General features: G+C 32.3%; 2 protein-coding genes across 5 annotated transcripts in view; one reads left to right on the forward strand and one right to left on the reverse strand.

Moving 5' to 3' along the window:
* Window positions 1-25,270, reverse strand: part of LOC130898862 (uncharacterized) — a 54,177-nt gene extending 28,907 nt beyond the window's left edge. Inside the window, exons 1-4 of one of the 4 annotated variants that reach the window (XM_057808427.1) lie at window positions 25,022-25,268; window positions 24,807-24,965; window positions 15,370-15,516; window positions 3,293-3,491 (exon numbers count right to left, since the gene is read on the reverse strand). In XM_057808427.1, coding sequence (XP_057664410.1) covers window positions 3,293-3,491; window positions 15,370-15,379 — 209 coding nt within the window. In that variant the 5' untranslated portion in view covers window positions 15,380-15,516; window positions 24,807-24,965; window positions 25,022-25,268. Of the gene's footprint in view, window positions 1-3,292; window positions 3,492-15,369; window positions 15,622-24,806; window positions 24,966-25,021 lie in introns of all 4 variants that reach the window. The other 3 variants (XM_057808428.1, XM_057808425.1, XM_057808426.1) reach the window with 3 other exon arrangements.
* The window catches only part of LOC130898860 (midasin), a 103,719-nt gene that overhangs the window by 47,534 nt on the left and 30,137 nt on the right, over window positions 1-26,048 (forward strand). The window lies entirely within an intron of this gene.

The raw sequence follows: 26,048 nt of genomic DNA on the forward strand, positions 1-26,048 counted from the left end.
TCCTTAATTACCAACACTGGGAAATGCGAAAGCGAAATGCGCCGTCGTCTGACTATGGCAAGATCAGCGACTACCAAGTTAAATGAAATATGAAAAGACAAATCTATCACGAAAACAACGAAACTCCGTTTATTTGATGCTCTTATCTTGAATTAAATGATAGGATAGTTATTATTCAAATTAATGGTCTCAATAATTCATAATAAACTGATCATCAACGTTGATTGTTGTTATTAATCGTAGTTTCCATAAGTCTGGAACAGACGGCGCCTTAAGCGAATTTCTTTACAGAGAACTGTAAAATTTTGTCCTTTGCACCTCATAGATGGCGCCACACTTTAATGTGATATATTTTCTTAGACTACACACTATACATGTGTTATTTTGTCTATACCACTTAACGTCGCTTCTTTCAAATCAATCTTCAATTTTGTCTTCGTTGCCTACATTACTTCGAATATTTTTATATACTTTGAAATCCCTTCTTTTTGGCATTTCAAATGAATCAAAATTATTTTCTACGTAAGACACGAAAATTCTTGCTTCCAAATGACGTCGTTTGGAGTATCCAAAGTTTGTGATTTGTCATCTGATGGTCGTAATTTTGAGACAACATTCGAAATTCAACGCCAGGTATATCATAAAATTGGATTATTGATGCCAATGCCAAATGAAGATCCAAAATTTCTTCAGATCTATTTTATAAACAAGCAACAAGAGAGAGCAATTGTATTGTCATTAGAATTATTCAAATCAAATCACTCAGCCACAGCAAAGCGTGTCCGGGTCTGGTATTTCTTTGATAAAAAAAATCATATTCAAACATTAACAAACGTATATCAAATTTATAAGTCTCATATTCCAATCTGTTATTAATGGTGTTAATTTATATAAATTAGACTCCACACTTTTTTAAGCGAATTCTAAATATTTTGGATCATCATTTGGATCATGAATATCGTGTTTAATATATCATTCACATACTTGAAATAGATGCCCCTCATTAATTATCTTGTCATACTTTTCCTTTCATTCTATGATTTACCAGGGAATTTAAACGGAAAAGAACATCTGACATAATATTTTCCTCCCCGAAAAACTTAATTAGAAACGTTTTAGTGCGTGATATCGTTTTTTGTCGAATGTATTAGAACTTTGACTTAAATGAATTATGAACGCTTTTTATACAGAGTGTGTTTTATGTATGGAACGCCTCTCAGAACGGCTTGTTCAATAAATTGGCAGATTTATTTGAACTTTATAGAATCCTTTTAATGATTTTGTTCAAATAATTTCGTGTCATATCCTACGATACCAATAATTTTTAATTTATTGGAACTACCTGAATATTTATCAAGTTGAACCTTTCATTTTGGTCGATCATCCGGCTGTCGCAGTTAATCTCTATCCAAAGATTGAAGTTACAAACTTCTGAAATTTGACTGTAACCTCGTAACAGCACGGAAAAGCACTAGAGTGTCACTCTAGAACTTTCTACCCTAAATGAAATCTAATTTTGTTTCTCTGGGTGTCCATAAGTAGTAGATCCACATAAAGAGTTAATAACGTGTTGAATGGTTATCTTTTAGCTCATTAAAATTGTTAGATACTCCCTGTGGAAAGCCACAGGAATAATTAAAAAAAAAAAACAGTTCATCAATTCAAATTCAAGAGAATGAGACGAGTATACGAGGTCTGGCTATTAAAAATAACGAGATCGCGCAATAGGTGCAACCTTTCAATCTCAAATTTATCGTTAAATTGAAAAAATCTCCGACTGAGTGCTATAAATTGTTGCAAAAGGCCTATGGGGAAAATTCTCTATCTCGTACGCGTGTTTTTGAGTGGTGTAAACGCTTTGGTGAGGACCGAGAGAGCAAATCAAAATTCGAGGCAATATTGATAGTTTTTTTCGACATTAACGGTATCGTGATGACTGGATGGGTTCTACAGGGTCAGACTGTCAACTAGACTTACTATTTGTCAGTTTTGGCAACGAGTTCGTAAAAAATGTTGTTTATCGAGGTAAACCAAGTGGCCCTCGTACATCTAGAACTGTTCTATTGCAAACATCAAGTTCTACGCCCACATGTCATGTTGCGATGATATACGCTGACATCATAAACCGACCGACTTACTAAATTTCCATAGACTCATAAAGATGATTCTGGGATATCGCTATCTTGTTCTCTTGTGATAAATTAACATCCAAGTAAATTGTAAACGGATTCCCTAAACTTCGTGACGTATATTTATGCTCTGAATACTATATTAGTGACGTGCTTTCATAACAGAATTTTATACAACGATCTTTTACAGACATCCATCAATAAACAAATTTGCTCTGGAATCTTATTATTATTAATAAATATTAACACAAAACAACAAATGAATTATAAACTTTTGGTCCACAATGGATTTTACAAGGTGAATTAGGTCTAAAATAGTTTTGTTAAGGTCCTGTTCATCAAAAATGAGATTTATAAGGTCAATCAGGTTTATTTTGGGTTTCAAAAGATTCAATTTGAACTAATATGGATTTTCAAAAGAATTTCGTTTATGATGGATGTTTTCGACTTCAATTTTGTGTATAAGGGATTTTGCAAGAGCAATTCGATCTAAGAAGAGTTTTTTTAAGGTCAATTTGTCCTAAAATTGGTTTTACAAGGTAAATTCGGTTTCTACAAGACCAATTTGAACTAAAATTTGGTTTTAAAACGTCTAAAATGGGTTTTTTCAATGTCAATTTGGTCCACAATGGATTTTACAAGGTCAATTAGGTTTAAAATAGGTTTGCTAAGGTCCTGTTCATCAAAAACGAGATTTTCAAGGTCAATTAGGTTCAATTTTGGTTTTCAAAAAATTATTTTGGACTAATATGTAGAAACTTCATTATAAAAAAAGGACTGTAAGTCCAGTTCTGCTTAGCCAATTTCTTCTGTATATTTAGTTTTTTTTATGTTTTTTTTTCTAGTTTCTACAAGCTGTTGTCTACAAATTGTCAAAAATTGGGCTCCTACAAAACCTCATTTGTTGCCGAATATTAACTTCTAATAAAACTTGTCGGTATAAAATTCAAATCGTTGTAGCTGTCACTCATGACTTTGATCTCGTTTCAATATTATACAAAAAAAATATTTAATCCAATTACATTCTACTTATTATGTGGTATGCAAACATTTCCTGATAATTTCAAACATTTTCATTTGTTGTTTAAACGTTAAATATACAATTTGTGCAAAGTTTAACTACATCACTAAAAAAAAAAAAGTGGGTAAAAGATTCATTTTACCTTCTCAGTTGCCTGTTGGCCAGGATTACACCCATCAAAGCGAAATTTGCTGCCATTCCCAAAGTTCCTAGAGCGAAAATTAGAGCTGCTTCTGCCGTACCTCCTGGATGACACTGAAACACCTTGGTTGCGTTCAAACTAGAATTGGCAGCGCTGGATCCAAACCGTAGGTTGGCACCTATCATAGCCACTGCTGATCCTAAAAATAGAAACTTTTGTACATATTTATTAATGATAATGATCTAGATATCGTAGAGTAACGAGTCCATTATAAGAGAAAGTGGTTAGAGGTGACAACAGTTCCGCAGTGATTATAATTTTTGTTTATATTTGAACAACTTGAAAAACCAAGAAAACTTAGAAGTGCCTCATTTTTCTATATATATTTTCTAGGGTCAGAGACATGTTGTAAAATCAGATTCTACTTATTGCTAATAACAAATGAAACAACGTGAAAACTTAAACATACGGACAACCTAGCGGACAAATTTTGTCAAAAATGACTATTGATTAGCTCAATAATTGCCGTTTTTTGCCGTTAAAATCCAAAATCCAAAATTTTATATCAAAATTAATTCGCGAGATTATTGAATATATTACTTTTTGTTACTAAATCTATTCTCATGTTAGTTTTATAAGAAAATTCCATCTTAATAAACCGAATAGACAGAGTATTTTAAATAAAGTCTGGTAATAACCTTATGTTGGTGAACGAATAGACTTTCTCATTCCCTTAATTATTTTCATCACTCATGTAATTAGGCTAATTAGTGCGCCCAGAATGTTAGTATTTAAACTTTTATTTTCCCAGCCCTTCGCTCCACAATAAATAATCCACAAACTGCAATATAAATTCATCTGTTAATGCTTTCAAACATGAAATATAATTCTGCTAAAACAGTAGAATTATCAAATCTCATTGGCCAACAAATAATGAATAATTTTATGAGTAACGTCCTTTGATAATTAATCATGATTAAAGTCTGATATGCGGACAACCATTTCTCTTGCAATTTGGACAAATTTTTCGGGTCAAATATACTCGTTCACATAAAAACCCGAACACTAGTAATAAAATTATTTTACTTCGAGAATATGAAAATTACGTATCAAAGAGTTCATAATATGAAGATTGTTAAAATTTCACTCCCTCATTTCCTAAAGCGTCTAGTTAAACCAATAATGAGGCGATCGATATTCCCCTTGGGTATCTCACATCGTCTCATGTCAAAAACCATCAGACGTCTGTTAAAGTGCGGTGGAGCTCAATCGTACATACAAAATAGGGATCTTTGCTCGTTAAGTGATATCTTGAATAACTTATTGTTTAAAAAATCCAGGTACATATAGTCAGGTAGAAACTTCGAATCGTTTGTCCGTTTACCTGTAGCTGTATGTTATGGTAAGGCAAGCGACTAAATATCATATATTTTGATTTAGACCCAGTTATTGTCTCTTCCCACTCTGTCAATGGCGTTTACAAGGCATTGCAGTCCATTCAAGTCGTCACACAGTACAACTTTATCTAATTTATAAGTTAATTTTTACACCATATGATAAGTTGTGTCTAGTTTGCTTAAAAATCTTATCTGAATACGAATTAAATAGAAGTGGTAAGAGTATGCAATGCAACCTTGTCTGACTCCTCTTAAGATTTTGCATTCTTCTGTCGATTTTCCGTTGATTCGAACGTCCGCTTTTTGGCGCCACGCTGCTCGACTACATGATAAAAACGCGATTGAATAATCATTTGGATCTTTGTCGCCTGATATTTCTGATCAGGAGCTTCGTTTATGAAATTATTAAGTTGTTTTGATGTCAAATTTTTTGCCTCTTTAGTCACATGTTTGTCTGATTGGCTTTCAAAAAATGCACGTAATTATAAATAATTCTCTATATTGAATCCATTATTTATAATAATTGTGCTTTGTTATAAATTATACCAAAAGTTTTTGGACAATAAATTCTGTATGGTAACTTGTCTTATTTCTGAATGTTTTAATAAACACTTTTGGTTAGACAAAAATTCCTTAGCTGAAATATTATAAATCAGCTAAAATAAATTTCATATAGATAGTTGAAAAATGGAAAATATTACAATTATTCTCTTAAAATAAGTGAAATTTCTTATAGAAAATGTGAAGAGCTTCATTAGATATTTTAAGAAATTTTCTCGCGAACAAAAAGGCTCATTTCCATTAAAATTGCCTCTCGCCCTCATCTTGGCATGTCGTACGTTCCATTAAGCTGCATTCAAGTATTTCAGAATAAATGGGGAAGATTTCTTTCTACATTTGTTTCGACATGTATAACAAGAAATATTTTGCATGTTAAACAAATGATATACGGTGATGTAATTTTTTTTTCTTGAAGAAAAATTCGTTTTTAAAAATATATTTATTAAAGCAATTACAAGTTACAACAATTGTTAGAGATCTGAACAGAGCCGTCGTCTGGCCTGCATTGCAGCAGCTTATTGGTTTTACAATTTTACAAATTTTACGAGAATGGCAAATGGGGATTTTGAATTGTTAATATCGATGATAGGACCAGTGATAAGTAAACAAAATACTAATTTTCGCCAAGCAATCAGCGTTCAAAATCGTCTGGCTACAACACTCAGGTTCTTGGCGTTTCCTTAATCAAAATAAGTTGATCCCCACCAAGGCTTCTTTTTTTCTCTAGCTCCCATCCGGGACGGCGACATTATTTACACCTAAATCTTCTGCAATGTCATCTAATGCATCTCTTCTTTTGATTTTGTTTTTATAATCATCATTATTAGGGTCCCACAATAAAGGTGTACCTTCGTGAACGTTAATTAACCTCATCAAATTCTTCTGGCTCCAAAACTCTTTGCTCATTTTGCGGAAAAACCACACACACACTTTTCCACTGAATATATATATGGAACTGGTCTAGGCCAACTAGATATCAATACATCCTCGTATGTTGCTAAATAAGAATTTCTGAGAATGTAGGAAATTTTTATTCATTGATCAATCTGGTAAACCCGACGACCTAATTCATACAATAAAGCTAAAGATAACGATCATTCTACAATTCCTAAAGTATGTCATTTCATGCAATTTTTCTTGAAATCTTTCGTAAGGAGTGGAAAATGTGCATTTAAATATCTATATGAATATCCGTAAGTGTGTAGTTTTCCTGTTACGAAACACCGTACTATCACACCGAGTTAACGGAACTGGATCAGTAAAAGATTTATCCAAATCAACTGAAAACAAATCTTTAGATGTTTTTGTCCTGTTAGAAATACATCAACATTTGCGAAGTAGAAAAATTACAAATTTTAGAAAACATAGAGTAGATGCTGTTGTCCACTTATTTCCAATATAACAAGCCATGCGATTTTTTAAATTTTGCGATAAATTTTGCAACACTGACCACTCAATTGGTCTTATATCTGTGGTAATCCAATCTTTTAATACCTGAATATGGATATATCCGGATTCAACATCGTACAGGTAATACTATAAAGATAAACTCATTAAATTTGAACAGCAGGTACTTTTTTTTCAACGTTATCTACTACTAACAATAGTTTTTAGATTTTCCTTTCGTAAGGTGAATAAATAGGAGAGGGAAATTCGTATGAAAGTTATTGAATTGAAGTTAGTATTTTACAATTTTGTGTTAATGTAATGTATTTGCACCCTAAACGGTGAACATTCGTCCTCGACTCTGGAAAATGATGTAATTGGGCTATTAACAGCTGTACCATCTACCGAGCTCACAAGATTTGTTTCCAACCATGAAAAAGTGACTCGTCGACGTCGGGTAGAAAATTGAATCGAAAGAGGTCATAACTGCCACGGAAACTTCTTTTGTATATCTCGGTAAAACAAAGGACTCTATATAGAAAAATAAATCGCCACTATTCTAAAATTTTCTTTTTTGCACAAAGTTCTCGATAGACCAGACCACTCTCGTATTTGTTAGATCTTTTTTATCATCGATATATTTCTCTCTCATCTTCATGTATAAGAACCTTTTCTAACAATTTCGTTTTTGTTCTTGATTCTGTTACAAGGATTTTTGAATTTTTATAATTGATTTTACTTTGTTAATAACTGCCGTTTTTTGATGTTATAGATTGTAGTCTATAAAATTAGTTTTTCAATCAATTATTCCCTTTATTAATCCCTTTAATTCCATATTATTAGCAGTAGGGAGATATGAAAGCGGATCATGAGAAGGAGTTATAAAATTTGATAAATATTTGGCTACATTCACAGAGTAATTATCAAGGTTATCAAGTGAAATAGAGATTGTGCTATTTATTTACCTTTAGCCCTATCAACCAAACTAACAATCACTGATCTTTTCTGAGAGGTAACAAGAATTGAAATTGAAATACCTCGAGGACCAAGTTGGATAAATTTTCTATATTGATGTCAATAATATTTCTACTGAAAATATATTTCTAAAAATAGATTACTCTCACGCATGGTACAAAATTAATCCTCTATCTTGAAAAATGAAGTAATACTCCTCGGCTTTTTTATAAGGCTATAATGAGAAACCAGATAAAAGCGGTAGATCGAATAGACAGAGGTATATATAAGCTTTTTATCTATGAATTGATTTTCGATTTACGCTTTTTTATCAATTTAATTCGATTTCAACAGAAGTGTAATTAATTTTGGTTCTTCTCCTAATTGATTTCGTTTTTCTATATCTGTTAGAGTTTTTCAACAGTTTATGTATTTAAACGAACTATTGAATATTCATCATAAAAACTCAGCATCGTAATTTGTTTTAAATGCAAATTTCAGGGAAAATTAATGAATGGGGTAAAGGCTGACTTAATAGTTTGAGGATTCCAATGTTTGTAATATGATCAAATTTTATTTAATTCTCAATAATATTTCATTAATTATTAATAATACTTCCATAAAATTTGATGAGATTTATAATCTATTGTGTAAATAAAAATTCAGATATGAAATAGAATTGAAATTTATCTTCAAATACGGCACCAATCATGTGAATAACGAAACAATGAATAAAATAATATAACAAAAAACAACAGAGCCATATCAAGCATGTACACATCAGAGTGTAATTTAAACCTAACAATTATAAAACAATACAAGCATCTAAATTTTTTTAATCTAAATTATAAATACAACTTCCAAAGATATCAAATAAGACCATGCCAATTCGTATGATAAACAAAAAAATCTCATTCGATCTTGGTAATAACAAATTTTTATTTCACCAAGCGGTATAAAGAAATTGATAATGCCATATAGTGAGGAAGATCCTCTTTATTGAGTAGGAGAAGAGAAGACTGTTCAATCAACATTAAATTTCTTTGTTGAACGGTTTCGATTCATTATGGAATAATTCTCAATTTATTCCATAGAGAATAAAAACCGTTCATTACATAAAGAAATTTACTGGAGATTAAATTATGTTTTTTCTCCTGTTTGGTTCATAATAGACACCCGAAAATGTGTGGACTACACATTTAAAAAAGAAAATTTCTCACACCATTATAATGAAATAACATTCCTCACTGTTGTTACGAGCGTTGTTACTTAAGTTTTGATATATGGCAACACTTATGTGAATATATCAAATCTAACATTGCCATCATAAAGTTTGACATTTTAAATAGTAAACGTATTCAGAATGTGTTCTCGTACGAGTGCTATCTGAGCTTCAACAATTCATCTTGGTCAAAAAATGAAATTAAATTGGCACCCATTCCTTCTTATATCCTCAGATCAAAAATAAATTACGAGGTCAAGATTTTTCTATACCTGAAAAAGCGGCTGATGTGTTCAAATTGGAGGTACCTCGATCGGAGTGGAAAAAAATGCTTCAACAATTGCTTCAAACGCATGCAAGTGTATTGAGCTTAATGGAAAAAATTTTAAAAAACAATAAAGTCACGTCCAATTATAAATATTTGTTTTCATTTTGTCGATCTCATTACTTAAGTAGCAACCCTTGTACCTACACAAAAAATAGATGGTTTTCTTCTGGGTTAGGTGATATATTATCAATTTTAGTTTGTTTTCAGGGAAGGCTCTAACTTTATCAGACATCGAAAAAATAGAATTTTGGACTGTTTTCGTAGGTATAGTGCCTCATTCTTCTGATTCTTCTGATCTGATTTAAATCACGGAGTTGTTGTCTTGCTCCAAGTATTCGGTAACAATTTTGGCGGTGTGTGGACAAGCCTTTTTCTGCATCAAAATGAATTGGTCACCAGTAAATGGAGCGAATGGGAGCACAACCTCTAGTAGCATTTCCCGGATGTACATTTGGGCTGTTAGAGCCCCATTATCAATAAAAATCAGTTCAGTTCAAGCACGGAAAGTAATTCCGCCCCAATCCATAACTGATATCTTTTCGAACGGTCGTAACTCTCGAATAGTACATTGAGAAAATCGTTTCCCTGATCGTAGCCACACTTCAATACTGACCCGTCAATAAAACAAATAATCGCCTTCTTCTACGATGCCTTTCCAAGAGTTGGAGTCCTGTCGCGGGTCGCCTTAATGCAATTTCATGCTCCTTCAGTCTCCGCCGTTAAGCTCCGGTATTTTGAAAAGGATATCGAAGTTATTGTACATCGCTGGGAAAAGTATAGGGAGTTAAAAGGAGTTTACCAATCCAGTGTTCTCTATCCGCCAGAGTCACCTTGATATACGTAGATACTCCCTAGAATATTGTCCAATTTATCATGAATTATGAATCATAATTCATGTTGTTTGTTCATAGATACTTTCAGTTAATTGATATTGATATTAATTGCGCTGAGAAAGTAGAAAGTAGAATAGTAGAAACGTCACTGTTACGATCGATGCCAAAACAGCAATAATGGCCTTAAACTTTATGAGAAGCGAGAGAAAACTTATTTTGTGAGAAAAACAGAACATCGACTCCCTTCTCATCTCTACTCCTTGCTGTTTGCCTTAAGAAGTGAAACCTTTAGACGCCTGAAGGGGAAAACTGATGGATTAATAATTGATCAGTTACCTACTACTTAGACGGGAAGTTTATTACAGTATTGAAATCATTGTTAAATCATATCAAATTTTCACTTTGATACGAGAATTTTATATATCTTCTTATATACATGTTTAAAATATATGGGATGTCAAAGAAAAAATAGTTTAAGAAACCGTTCCATTATCTAAAGAGGATTCCTGCTCCTCTTGTACCCAATGTTTCTATTCTTTCCTATCACCTGCTAAGCTTTTCATTTTTGTTTGTATAGATTTTTTATTCTCTTTCTTTTTTGACTGTTTATATTTTTTTTTTAATTTTTTTCCGTTGTTATCATTATTTCGATGCTTTCGTTTGTACTAAGATTTTCCACATTTTTACATTATTTTGTACACTTTTCTCCATTATTTGTTTGTGATTAACTCCGTAACATCTTGCAGTATGGTTAGACCTCGTTTTACATGTAAAACTTCTTCTCATGAGATCTCTGTTAACAGTAATAATTTTACGTGGTAATATATCCTCTAAGGTAGGTAAAACTTTTTATGTAGATGTTCTTCCATATGAAACATGCGTTTTTCCGGAGGATACATCTGTCAAGATTCGAAGTTATTTAGACTCATGACGGCGTTAAAAAATCTTTTCATCTAAAAAAGTTGCGGATTTGCCCAAATATTAATTGCTAGGCTTATGTACGGTACGTGCAAAATATTACATCGAGTCATGGAAAAATTGTTCGAGGACAGGGAGTCTTATAAGAAAAATTGGATCACGAGAGAAATCGTATATAGAGCGTTTAATGAAACGATAGTAATTACTAATTTATACTTTATACATCAAAATATTTGAAAAATATAAATACTATTTTGAATTACCAATTCAAATCGCGTTGTAATGTGACGCGGCAAACAATCACTGAACGGAGAACTATTCTTTGATGGTACGTAGTATTCTTACTAGGATTGTTGTGCATTGGAGCTCTTAAAGATGTGAAAATGTCTTTATAGCTACTTGTATTTTGACGCTGATGTACTTTGCTACGAATTAATGAGATATTTTACTTATTTCACATAATATACAGAGTGAGTTTTATGTATGGAACGCCTCAATTATCTCGGAAACGGCTTGTACGATTTTTATAAATTTTTGGCCGAAAAAAAATAATGAACTGTGAATGAATTATTTTCTATAATTATTGGCTGATGATAAAAATCACCAGAAACTCTTGAGTTTGGAGATCAACCAGCCACTTTTTTAATTTCCGCAAAGCTCACACCTCTTGCACATGCTTTCGATGTCGAAATATGCCGGGAAGAATGCGCAGTGAATCTTTATCCATTCCTAAAGAAATTAAAATCGATCTGATCCAACGACTGATTGTTCCACTTTTTCAAATTCAGAATAAACCTCTGCCGACCATCAGATTTAGGAACTAGAAAAAAACGAAGAAAGAAAATGATCTGGAACTACCTCAGCTTCCACAATCGCTCCAATTGAAAATAGTCTATCAATTTCTGATTGAATGTATACCGATTCCTGCTCCGACCGATTTCTGGACATTGGAGGATTAATTTAAAAGGGAGTTGATTCAAAACGTATGTTATACCCTTCCACAGTCTGGATGATAAACTTGTCCTCAGTGATCGACTAACCAAACCTTTACAAAATGTCCCGCAAAAATACTTTCGACGACCTGCTGGGCTAGCGGTTCTGAGATCGCTGATTTTGTTGCCGGTATTGAGTCGACTTAGGGTAAGTTGATGGTTTAGGTGGAAATCTGGAAGTCAGCTGACTTCATCTCCTCGCCAACCTTCCCAATAGCCTTAATCTCTTCCACTTTATCCACCAGCTTTTCTCCAAACAAGTTGCTCGTTTTTCAAGTGCAGTTGCTCATTGCTTGGATAAAGTAGCCTTACGTGCCACTGTTTGAGATCTTTGAATTTCGATTAGCAACTTGCAGCGTCCCAGATCTACTCTAATCTTTTCATACTCTCTGTATCTCTCATTTAAAATGAAACAATTATCGTTTACTAAACTTTTCTCCCTAAGGGTTCAATCTAAGTAAGTGGATCTTTCGTAGAAACCATTTCCAATCCGCCTGCACAGAAACGACGATTTACGTTACCTACGGCACTAAAATCATTACGTGAACGTTCCATCACTAAAAATATAGGTCAGAAAAATGATTCGAGTCATCCGGTTTATTCATCGCCAATTGCTGGAAATGTTCACACAAAAATAAATGAAATATTTTCTATAATGAAATGATGCTTTACGGCTGTTATTTATTCTAGATAAAAAAATTTCAAATTAAATAGTAAAAAACGCTCGAACTTTTTCGATCAAGCTATATTTTTCGTTTTTAATGCAGTGTCTATTCTATTTGAGATTTCAGTTTTTCCGTTTAGATGGAATTCTTTCGAGTATGGTGTCATGATTCAATGGAAAAATATTTGATAATTTCGTATGAATTATTTAACACAATTTTGATGTGAAACAATCAAGCTTTAATATTTCACAAATGAATAGTGATACATGAAACAATAATCATTATCATTCAGGTCATCTGGGTCCGTTGCTGTACATAAGTCTCTCGTAATTGTCGAAAATGTCAAATTTTTATTCTTTAACCCTCTTTATTATTATAATAAGAGATGACCGATGGCTGGAATAATTTTTTTTGTGTTTAGTACACTTTTATTTATTACTCCTAAATCCCCCAAGTCGATAATTGGTTGGGGATGATTTTTAGATAATTACAAAATTTTTAGTCGTGATAATTGAAATATGCAATTTCACCTATTACCTCTATTAATTCATTACTCGCAATTTACAACTTTCTGAAATCTTTAAACAAAATATAACTGAGTTATACTTCTGTACGTTTAGCAATATGTTGAAATAAATATTGGCAACAAAAGAATAGAATCGTTTATTTGAAATAAAATGAAAGAATCGACCACAGCAGTTCACATAACAATAAAATTGGCAAAACATTCCTGAGAGTTAATACTTTACAAAAACAATATCGTATCACAAGTTAGTCCAACTGCAATCCGTGAAACCACATTAATTTGGTATTTTTTCAAGGAAAGCTGTTCAAAAGTAATTAAATAGTTTGGACTGAATTCAATCTCCCGCTTCTGCGGCCTCTACTTGATTCTATATATGAACAAACTTCTCCGTGCTGCACGGCATTTCATTTTATACAAGCGAAAAGTTGGATTTGTTTTCGTTATTAAAAGATCGAAAAGTTTATACATTATTTGTGGTTTTGTGTTTCGAAAAACCTGACAATCACTACTCGTTGATATACAATTAACTAAGCCGTTCAATTATTAAAGTCGCGATAATAGCAAACTTTAATCGAATAAAAAAGTTTGATGATTAGTCAAATAAAATAAGAGTGCGTTCGCAAAACACAACAGCTCCATAAACAAAAATCTAGTGGTGTGAGGTCTGGAACTCCACGACCAATCCAACGCCCTGGAAAACGTTCGTCCAAATGTTGCTTGATCTGACGAACGACATGTGCAGGAGCTCCATCGTACTGATAGTACATCTGCATTCTAATATTTAAAGGTAAATCCTCTAATAGACTTTGTAATTCATTTTATAAAAAATTTAGGTAGTTGTCTCCTGTGATACGATTCTCCAAATTGAATGGGCCAATTAAATAACTGTCAACCATACCACACCACACGTTTACAGAAAACCGATGTTGAAAATTGCTTTCGACTGTTGCGTGGGGATTTTCGTCTGACTATACATGATAGTACGAGTATTATTAATGCCATCACGGGTAAATGTAGCTTCATCCGTAAAGAGTATATTCGATACAACACGATGATTATTATTTATCCACCGACAAAACTCCATACGGTTAGCGTAATCCTCTGGTTGTGGGTGCTGTACTCTCTGTACGTGATAAGGATGTAAGCCTTGTTCGTTTATCACCTTTTTTTGTGGAATTCCCAATTGAGTAGTTCTTCTACTAGATCATGCAGAATATTTTTTACTTCTACCAAACCTTGTCGAGTAGCGCGTTCAGATGATATGTTAGCACTGGGAAGCTTACCAGTCTCGCACAATTTGTTAAAAACTCTAATCAATAAGTTTTTATCAGAATATCATGTTTTCTAGTACAACAGCCGATTTTGGACGACCCTCACGAAATTCATTCTATAGCGAAGTGCGACCACGATTTAATTCGGTAAACCAACTAAACAGCAAAAACAAAATATGTTTTTAGATTCGTTGATAATATGATAAGGCAGTAACCACTGCACCCGATGATTCATATGAGTCTTAATCAATGTTAAACTTATTTTTCACAAAATATCTTCCGACTTTACAATGAGCTATGATATCGAAATGTCCAACTTCCAACTTCTGTTATTCTGTGTCTTCCCTTTTCAAAACGATTTCAATCAAAACAGTTCTATAAACTATTCAGAGACAAATAATCTTCTCGCAATTCCATTCTCCTAAGAATAGATGCAGCTGGTGTTCGTTAAATCGGATAATATAAAACGTTAACACCTACAATTATTTATCATCACGTTCCTTCGTCGTTCGAGCTATGCCCATCTTACGTTTTCCAGGTTAATAGGGTCGGATACTAAAATTTCTGGAGAAATATATTGTGTACACGCGAACCTCTTTCAAGAATTTTATAAACGACTACGTTGAAACGCCGCGATACTTCTTATTAAAATTTGACAATAAAAGTTCTCGATATTTTTGACTAATTACAATTCCCTTGATAGTGTTTTAAATCAGGTAAATTTGAATTGAAATACTGCGAAAATTTCAGTTTAAGTTGAAATTGGTTTATACTTTGTTTAAAAACAGTGAACAGTGTAAATAGTAAAATCCCAGAAATTTTAATGCCTGGAAACAATGACAATTTGAGATATAATTCGTCTTGTTTTCTTCTGTTAAATCACGCATTATAACTTTTTGTATAACCGCAAAAAAAAAAAAAATTCTGCTGCATAGTTTGAGAAATTTTGTTATATTTATACAAAAAAAATGTTAGAAACAAAAAAAAATGTTTATCTTCATTATTTTTAAATCAATTTACTCACCTGCAGCCATGATGATAAGTTTCTGCCACCTTCACGATATATTTCAGTCACGTTGTTATTATGAATTTAAATATTTTCAATTCTTGAATCTCCTCGGTTTTCACCGCACTCATTTTTATTATATTTAATATTTTATTCTCCCAGTTTCTCCATGATTTAATTGATTTATTTTGTTTACAATAATTTAGTTAAATGAAAATAAATATACCAGTTAATATAGTTCATTTGAATATTTGAATTAATTCGTTGATTCTAATCAAATTTTAACTTTCTTTCAATCAACTTATCGACAGCAAATTATTTAATAGGAGATATTCAATATTATCACGTAATTTTTTACGAAACAAAGTTCTAACACTACTAAATCAAACTCTAGACTTTCATTAATGCAAGGATGGTTCCAGAAGTACCTGGCCTGACCTAGAGATGGCGTTAGTTGCTTGAAAAGTACCACTGTATACAGAATTTGATTTAAGTTTGAAGACGTCACGTTACTTGGAATTTGTTTGGCAGTCTTCAATAGTGAACGATCTGGTACTGAATGGAGTTAACGTCAATTGTCATGGACATTGGCGAGAAGAATTCATAATGCAGAAATGCAGACCACGCTCCGTCGAAATTTAATGCGGAAGGATTGGTCGGAATTTAATGGTACTAGGTTTCAATATGCGAAGCCGCGGGTAAAAGCTAGTATTTTATTATAATTTTGCGTTTTATTTAAAACCGAAAACAGTATGAAAAAAAAACATATTACGATATACGTCCGTGAAGTTATTATTAAGGTAATCGATTAGATATTCTTGACTCGGCTCCTTCGTCGCCTCGTCCACAAACTTCTATCTCGTACCGTACTAAATCACTTCACGGACTTATAACGTAAATAACTATTACATTATTCTTTGAAAGCTTTTCCTTAGTTCAGAGAATGAATTGTGTTGGTTAAATACATGACAGAAATTGCATTGGTAACGTAAAAACAATAAATTCGATTAGAAATTTCACGCAAATGCTTCAGATAGAGTTTTCTAAAGACTAAATCGTGTTTTCTAGAGTTTCTTTCTATCGGGTATTGTTTCACTTATCGATATTTCTTGTTTACTTGATTGTCACATATTGTTTCTTCTCTTCTAAGAACGAGTTTCAAGTATGAAGATGTGTAAAGGTTTGGCCGATATTAGGGTGTTATTTATATTGTTGCCATATCTACTACATATATGAACATATAATAAAGTTTTTTATGTCAAATATACCATGTTTTAAGTTTTAAAATATTTTAAAAATGATGAATATTCAAGTGATAAAATGCAGTTTGTGAGGTCACTGTAATGTAGAAGTCATGAGAATATTCTTAATCACATACCAACAGGATATTTAAAAAGAACCAAACATGGATACGAGGGCGCTTTGACGAAAGAATAGATTTTCAGTGGGAAATTTACTATAGAAAAATATTTGGCTTAGCCTTTCGATACACCAACGAGTTTACAATTATTTAACAAATAGGCTCAGATTCGTCATCATATCATTGAATTTATTGTGGCAAATGGTATAAGAGTTGCTCGAAGTCTCAAGACTGAAGTCTGTTAATCTGTTAATTATATCTGTTTGGAATAAGTCTCCATTGTCAGTCATCTTTTCTATTATCTTCCCAATTTAGTGGTTTAATTTGGTATCGTTAAGCCTCAAAAAAGAAAGGAAGATTTGATCTAACTTTTCACCACACTCCATTGAACTCAAAGTTGGGAAAATTAGTGAAATATTCGGAAATATCATATTAATCAACTTATTTGAAATACTGTTTTGCCATTTATAATTTCATTGTTAGTGAAAATACGTTGTTGGAATATATAAAAGCCGCAGACGTGAAATAAATGCTTTAATGCTGAGCACAGTTCCCAAAAGTCTCTTACATAGCGAGCCAAGCGTTGATTATTTTCTCAAGTTTTTCTTTTGTTATTCTTTTTTTAATGGAGTTTCTTGATTCATTATCACAATAAACTTCAACTTTGTTAAAGAAAATGAACCTGGAAAAATAATTCGTTCCCCATTACCGACAACATTCATTCATCTATTAGAGACTCAAATACATTTCAGCCTTTCACCACTAATCAACATAGAAATCAGAAAGAATGAAAAATGTTAAAAAGGACGATAACACATTAGTAGATAGAGGCTAATATTCAATATTATTAAAGTTATCCTTATGAAAAAAAAAATGAAGAATACCGCTAATTAAACAGAGTAAATTGAAGATATGCAAAAATTTTTGGTTTATTAAGGTTTTGTATTAAATATATCCGATGGTACAGTGGAGTTCCGATAATTCGAACTTCGGTAATCCGAAAGTCTGCTTAATCCGAAACCGAAATAAGGATATTTTTAAAAATGAAAAATAAAAAGTTACAGTATCTTTCAAATACAGTAAATTGTATTGAACAAAACAATATTCTAAACTATACTGATTGAATGAAGTCCTTTACAGTTTTTTGACGAAGAGACGAAGATCTCTCTCTCGGGGCAAAGTTACGCCAACGTCTCAGAAACAACGTATCCGTTGGGGTCGAGGTGGACCGTTGTTCAACGTAGCGTAGCGCAATATCAAAGGCAGCCGAAGTATGAAGCAATCTGGTCAGCAAATATATTTAAATATTTAGTTGCAGAAGCCTCATTAGACGATAGGCGTTCCCCAGTAATGGTTAATTGACGTATGCCATGACGCTTCTTAAAACGATCAAGTCAGCCTGTACTAGCAGCACTTAATCGTTAAAGAAATACAAAACTTGTTCTATTTTTAATCGTTTTTTCTTCCAGTCGGTGATTGTGGAATTCCCCACTCCAAACTCAACAGCTAATTTTGAGGCACCTTCACCATTGTCTAAGTGTTTTAACATTTCAAGTTTGTCTTGTAATATAACCGAAGTATTTTTCCGTTTCGAAGCCATTTCACTACATTTACAGACTTAAAAACTAAAGAAACGGTAGAAAAAACAACTCACATCGACACAGATTGCAGACGGAATTCAGGAAATAGCGCGCCAGCGGAATATAGATTTTTTGTTTAGTCAGGTGATTCCCCCTCCAAATTAATGAGAAAAAGAAAAAACCCCTTTCAGGATTGCCAAACAAACGATAAGGAAATTTCTGTATAGTAAGCTGGACTATACATCAAACAAACTAGAATAGTATTTTTATTAAATTAAATATGCCAAATATTACATGAAAATAACTACAGACCAATCGACCAAAGAACATAATACGAATGTTATCGTAATTTACGACTTCTTGGACCGTTTTTTAGTTAATGGTAAAAGCATTAGAAATAAGAGATGTTTCCATTATTATCTTATAGAGCGTGTCAAGTGGGCTGCATTATAGAGCTTTATTATTGAATTCTTTTAGGTTGTTTACAATATCGAAACTCACTTGCCAAAGCAAATATTTCTCTTATCGATTCTCTCTATTTGATTGTTATTCCACAGAATCCATTGGAACAATTTAGTTAGAAGAAAAGGTTGTGTAAAAGTAGGTAGTACGAGAAATAATTTGTTTTCAGAGTTTCTTGGTCGTTAATTTTGTTTGATAAAAAATTTACACATTTCTAGGATATTACTTTCCAAAACTTTCGTTTACAGTTTACGACTGCGATTTTAAAAAAATCATGAGTTCGAAAAAATAAGTTAAGCTCTTGTCTAACCACTTTGGCGTTTCAACGACATAACCATGAAACGGTAATTTGTATTCGTTAAACGATTATTTTTGGTAAAATATAAAATTAAGATCATCATAATCATTCTAGAATTGCTACAGCGCCTGTAAAAATCGATGGAAAGAATTTACTTTAAGGTTGTTGTCATTGAATAATAATAATGTCAATTAGTTGTCGGAGCTAGTTGGTCAACGTGAATTTTGAGAAATTTTGTTACAGCTTTAGATACGTTAAATATATTTTATCTGAATTTCAAAATTCCTTATTTACTCGATATGACCTAACCCAGAAAAAATCTTCCACAATTGAGTCTCTTAATATATCAGACAGTTGCGTAAATTCTCTATCCCCATTTGCATACTTTCCAATTGGATGCGTCCCTGGAATATTCCGACCAAGAAAACAAGATTGATTGAGATTCTAGACGATTATTTGCAATTTCCGCCTGTCGCTCTCGGCTAAATATAAGGATAACATTTTTTTTTCTAAAGATAGATCCTATAGCCCATAGTAAACTGATATCCTTCAAACTAAAACTCGCAAAAAATTTGATGAAACGTTTTAGAAATTATTGTGAAATACGTTACGAGCCATATATGAAGGCTGTGTTCTTGGAGAGGACGATTGATTGGGTTTGAGGAGATATTGATACCTCGTAATGATTGCGATACTGTTTACATGGGGTAGATATCTCAGTTTTTAGAAAAATGTCAACTACAAAAGTTCAATTGGTAGCTTTTACTTAAGTTTGAGAAATAACAACGGGAAAAAAATATTATTGTGGTTAAAACGGATTTCTATTTTGATATTCATGTTGTCGGTGATCTATTTATCAATATAATTTCAAGTAATATTTTGATAAAGACCGCAACAAGTCGAAACGTAAAATTTTTACTACAAGACGACTTACAAACACATTACATATATAGTCTTAAAAATTTGAAAAATTCAGTTGATAACGATTCGAATAAAATCCACGAAATACGCGTTCTACATTCTAGAACGTCGCCACTGAGTCTATTACGTCAACTATTATTGTTGACAACTGAAGCAGGCGTAACGATCCAATACATATTTGAGAAATAAGTCGGATGTTAGCAAACAATAAGTTGAATTTATTTGTTAGATATTAAGAAAAGTATCTAACAGATTTTAATAAATAATAATTGGAAAACTTTTCCAGCGATTGCTATCAAACATTTGGGACAGATGAAATTTATGAACTTATTGTTTTTCTATTTGACAAGTATGCTAAACTTTGTGCCAAAGATTCCGTTACATCCTGCAAGGATAATCGTTCGAATTTATGAAAATAATGTATTGGTCGTCCTTTAGATACTAAGTTGCACTTAGTTCACTGCTACATTCATACCAACACTGACATTTGCGCTCTATGACGCGTATTTCGGTAACCAAATTATCGTCCCCAGAGACCGAAGGTAATTTTTTACTAACAGTGCAATTGCGCTTGTGCGTGTCGTGGTAATAGTGAATAGTGTGAGTATAGATAGATGAATACAAACTAATATAACGCGTGTAGTAACAGAATCGAAAAATAATTATTCACTCACAGCAGGTTACGTTATCCCTCATGTTTGATAGAAACTTTTTAAAACGGATTGAGATACTACTACAATATAATGGTAGTAGTTGTTTTCGAGATACAGTATGTCATCGTCTCAATTCACATTCCATCTCATCACCCGCGAAACAATATCCATTTTAATTAGTAGCACCAGATCTGTTTCAGTGACGTGCTCAAAATACTAGAGAGAAGGCTTATGTAGATTGAAATAGAATTTAATAATCTCCCTTCTTCATTCGACATCGTATATTCCAATTAGGGATTTATGCCTAATGTACTCCCATATCGATTTGCGAAATTGAGATGATATACTAAAGTAAATAAATTCCAATATTTAGGAAGCATCCAGCAATAAAATTTTACTTGCCATATTCGACTTCAAAATGATCTACTACGTGTAATCAATTGCCTAAGTTAAATTTGCTTGTTCGTTCCAATCGAACTCCGACTATATTTAACGGAGGACTTGAATTTCGGGATATCACTGGCGTACCGTAAATCGTTGAGTTATTTCAATAAATATTAGTATTAGTAATAAAGGATATAACACATTATTTAAAATCTTTCTATTCGTTGGGTAAATAAATAGATACTGACCCTTACGTTCTCAATTCATTTAAACACTGCGCTTAACTAATTAATATAATTCACTAATAACTATCACTACGACTATTTATTATAACCAAACTACGCTACAGAAAATCATTCCTTCCTAGAAATTAATCGAAACAATGTGAATAAACCGCTTGCTATAAAAACTGATATAAAAACGAAGATCAAACGAATTCCGAGCATTTCAACAAAGGTGCGCCTTCGCCGAATTTTATAATTTCACTACATCCAAGCAGGACCGGATCCAGGACGGTAGTAGTTCCTCCTGTGAAACTCATAGATGGCCGGAACTGAATGTTTAAATCGGCAACTAGACCCATTCCTACAATTTCTAGATATATGGAAATAACAGGGCACCTTCTTCACCAAATACTTATGATGGGGTGGATAACCGCAAATGAATATGTGAATCCCGGTATCCTGGGATATCATCTCAACCAAGATATCAAAATCACGCTAATAATTAAAGACTAGAAATTAATAATTTTTAACAGATGATAAGTAAATTAACCCAGAACACGTTTTACCGGACTCATAATAAACCTGTTAACAAGAAAAAAATAACTTTAGAGCGATATCATCGATTAAATGGCTTTTGTGGATTTTCTCGAGACACTCAGATTAAGAAGAATTATTCGAATAATGGAGACGTTGTAAAAGGAAATAATACGAAAACCATATAAATGTTAAAGTATTTAATTCAGAGCATTGCTCAATAACTGTTTACACTTTTCACGAGATTCTGAGGATTATTAATTTCGATAATGAGCCCTAGAAACGATTTTATTTCTTTAATGGTTTTAGGAAGGGGGAATTTTTGGATGGCTTCTATTTTGGCAGGATTCGTTTTTATTCCTTGAGAAGTTACAATATGACCTAAAAATCCAACTTCTTCAGTGAGAAATTCAGATTTAATCAACTGAGGTTGTTTTTTCAGAATACTTGTACGAGGTGCTCATGCAATTATTTAGAAAAGTAATTACGTTGTCCATGTAGATAAAACAGGATTTGTAGAGATAGGATCTGAGGATACTCATTTAATTTTTGTCTAATATCTGCGTATGTTATTTGCATTTCCATATCATTTTCATCGGCGCTTATTCTTTGGAAAATTACAACTAGAACTTTAGATGAGAATGGAAATACTAAAATTATACAATTGTATATTGATCTATCGCAATTTATGTTATAGGTTTTATTTTTAAGTGACGAAAACGTCGCTTTTGTGAAAAATACGTAATTTTTATTGGAGGACAGGGCGAGGCGTAATGAAAATCACCGTTGCATTATGAAAACAGTTGATTGATCGGTTAAGAAGATGTATCGTTATGAAAACTATTATATTATGAATACCATAACATAATGGAATGTGAATATTTCAATACCAAATTATATGCTGTGAAAAAATATACAGTTTTATTCAAAAGTCCTTTTATCTTTGTAACGATGCATATACAAAATGAGTTTTATGTATGGAACGCCTCAATTACCTCGGAAACGGCTTGTACTATTGGTGTCAGACCTTTCCTTCTTCCAGAAAACTAATGAACTTTGTTATTTCGAATGGATCACCCTATATATTTTATACTTATGGAAATACTGATTATTTTCCATACAATGAATATTGTACATTTAGATGGTTACGATTGAATAAAATCGTTTAATTTGAATATTCTTCAATAATTTATGTGCTAATACAAATCTCGTGAAAAGGTCTAGTGTTAATAAGTTAGTAAAAAGTTGAACGAAACTGGTTCAGTAAAAAATTTATCCAAATGATGGCGCAGAAAACATACAACAACTGAAGACAAATCTTTAAATGTTTTTGTTATAAAGTGGATCCACTTTTGTGAAGTAGAAAAATTACAAATTTTAGAAACATACAGTAAAGGCGATTACAGCAGATGCTTAAAATGGTGTCCATTCTCTTACAATAAGCCATAGGATTTTTAAAAGTTTGTAATACATTTGGCAACATCCCTGATTGCTCAATTCTTCTTATCCTTGTGGTATTCCCATCTTTTTATTCCAGAATATTGGCAGGTTTAGTTTTACAAATTGGGAAAAAAAATTTTTCGTTTTTAATTTTTATCTTTTATATTAAACATTTTTTTCACGAAATTTTGTGAAAATTCACCTTCTTATGTCCCATATACACTGTATATTATATTTCGAAATAAGTTCGATTCAAAATTTGAAATTGATATTTTAGATAAAAAAAAAACGACAACTGTCCAATATAATTCTAATTTGCCCACACGTTTTGATACCGAAAATGAAGAAAATCGAACGTATTTGCTGAAGAAAAGAATTTTTGTTCATCACGACAATAATGACTTATCGACAATGTTCACCTGATCTGGCTCCCTTCGATTACTTTCCTTCCTAAATTTGGAAAATAGCTTTGTGGAAAGCGATTTCACACGAATGAAGAAACGATGATATAGACGACAAATCCAAAAAATTGCAAACTATCTGGAATAAGTGTGAAGAGTTGAGGAAACATTTTGAGAATTGCTATGTTGAGATATGTTTGTTTTTGCTTGCAAGATGATACGAGTGCTTCCGATGATGTTGAAATGCGTAACAGTACTGATATATTGGAGAACATTAGATAATCTGCTACTACATACAAAATCTAAGTGGGAATCAACGAAAAAAACTTTTTTGAAAAAGTATTACTCGCCAATTAAACAAGAAGTACAAATATTCTTACTAGTAACACACACGATGCTAAAAAGTACCTTGAATATCCATACTGACCAAAAAAAAACCACGACTTTTATACAGGAGGCACTGACCAAAGTATTTCATCAAAAACAAAATTTCAAATGTGTTTTGCACATTTCGCTTTAATCATGGGTTCAATGGAGGTCTATAGAACGTTACATGAAAATCTCCAAGACCATCTCATGAAAATGCACCATGTAAAAATTGGCTAATAGCATCGGTCATCCACAACTATTTGTGTAAGTGTGTGTATAGCTATGAAAAAACTCAGAGGGAGGAAATCGTCCGGAATTGCCGAAAGTTACATCGACGACAACATAAATAAGGAAGTAACAAAATAAATATACGAGGTGTTAACAACAAGTACAACTACAAGTTCTATTCACACAGAAATTGTTAATATATTGTGTTTTTTCCTGAAAGCTGTGCTCTATTCGTGAGTATTGGCTATTACTCGTCCCAATGCATTCACTCATTGAATTTTATATATTTTTTTTCTTCAATAAAGTCACTTTGAAAGTTACTCGTCTATCCAACCGCCCTCGTACATAATACTCACGAATCTATTAGCTAATGGTATGGGACAGAAAACTGAGGGGGACAATTTTCAGTCTCAATATATCGTTTTTTCAAAAAGACACTTCATATAATATTTGAAATCCTGTGATAATACCTGATGAAGACGTAAATTTTTCAAAAACATCGATTCGACCTATTTAACAAGGAAATAAACTTGGAAAGTTTCCACTTCAAAATTAGAGTGGATCAGATACAATATTTCGAAATGGAATATATTCTACACACCTAATGATAGTCAACATCTAAAAAAATAATTATAAACCACTCGGTTTAAGTTTATTTGTCTTAATCTGTTGATTTTTTTAAAACAGTTGCAGATAGACTCGTAAACGTGATGTTTGAATTTATTGTACGCATATTTCTTGTTTTTTAAAAACGTAGATTCTGTAAAAAAATTTATTAATTTCGGACTGATTCAAAATTCATTATTTATTCGATACCTATATCATGTTAAACGAATTATGTTTACTATTTTAAACAACTTCCGAACTTTTATTAATTTAATTCACATTAATAATTTTAATTTTCGTTAAAAGAAACTTTTACACTTATTTTTAATAATAAGCACTTTTTCAGATTGCTAAAAAATTTTTTGTTTTTGAATATTTCGAATTGCGTCAAAAAGTTCTGCACTAAGCCGAAATGAGTTTCGTAACGTGCTTCCGGATGAGAATTCGCGATGATACTGCAAAGGATTCTGTGCGAGCCACAGAAACGCCTCTTAGCTCTTTCTCTTTCCAACTGCAAAACGGTTTGTTAACTAAAAATTGAACTAATTTTGAAAAGGGGGCAATAGGTGATCCAAATACATATTTTTTTTTTGTCGAACTTTCCTAAATTATAACTACGTCTGATGGGAAGATTTTTTTAATGAATAAAATTTCGATTATAAATATGGAATTTTCGTACTATATAACGTAATTTACTTTTATAATGATTTTTATTGTCTGAACTATCTGAAAGTACATTTTGAAATGAAATGCGCATACTCCGCATATTTCAGGGTCGAGTCAAATAGAAACGTTCCTTTGTGGTAAAAATACCAGATGATCTCTGCAGAAACGTTCTGGAGAATTGTTAAAAAGATAGTTTTTTTCTAATTTATCTAGTTATTGGTGTGAGAGAAAAAATTCTGATGAAATCACACAAAGTATAAACCTTTTTTGCGTGCTTTTAACAGTTGAATTAACGTAACAGATGCTCAAAAAGTCCTCCATCCTCTAGTTGAAATACAGTGGTAAAACCTAATATCGATATCCCTTTAAGGAAACGGAATACCCGACGTTATTTATTTGTATGGTTTAAAAGTAATAACATCACATCTCATCAACATTCATGGCATTTATGTCTTCAAAAAAGGTTGAAACACAAAATGGCTAAGCAATATACTTCAAAGAATTCCAGTGCATTTGGAAATACTTTTCACTCCTATTAAAGCTTAATCTACACTCTTATTTCCAATGAAGG

This window comes from Diorhabda carinulata, chromosome 10 (assembly GCF_026250575.1).
Source record: "Diorhabda carinulata isolate Delta chromosome 10, icDioCari1.1, whole genome shotgun sequence".
Classification (NCBI taxonomy): Eukaryota; Metazoa; Arthropoda; class Insecta; order Coleoptera; family Chrysomelidae; genus Diorhabda; species Diorhabda carinulata.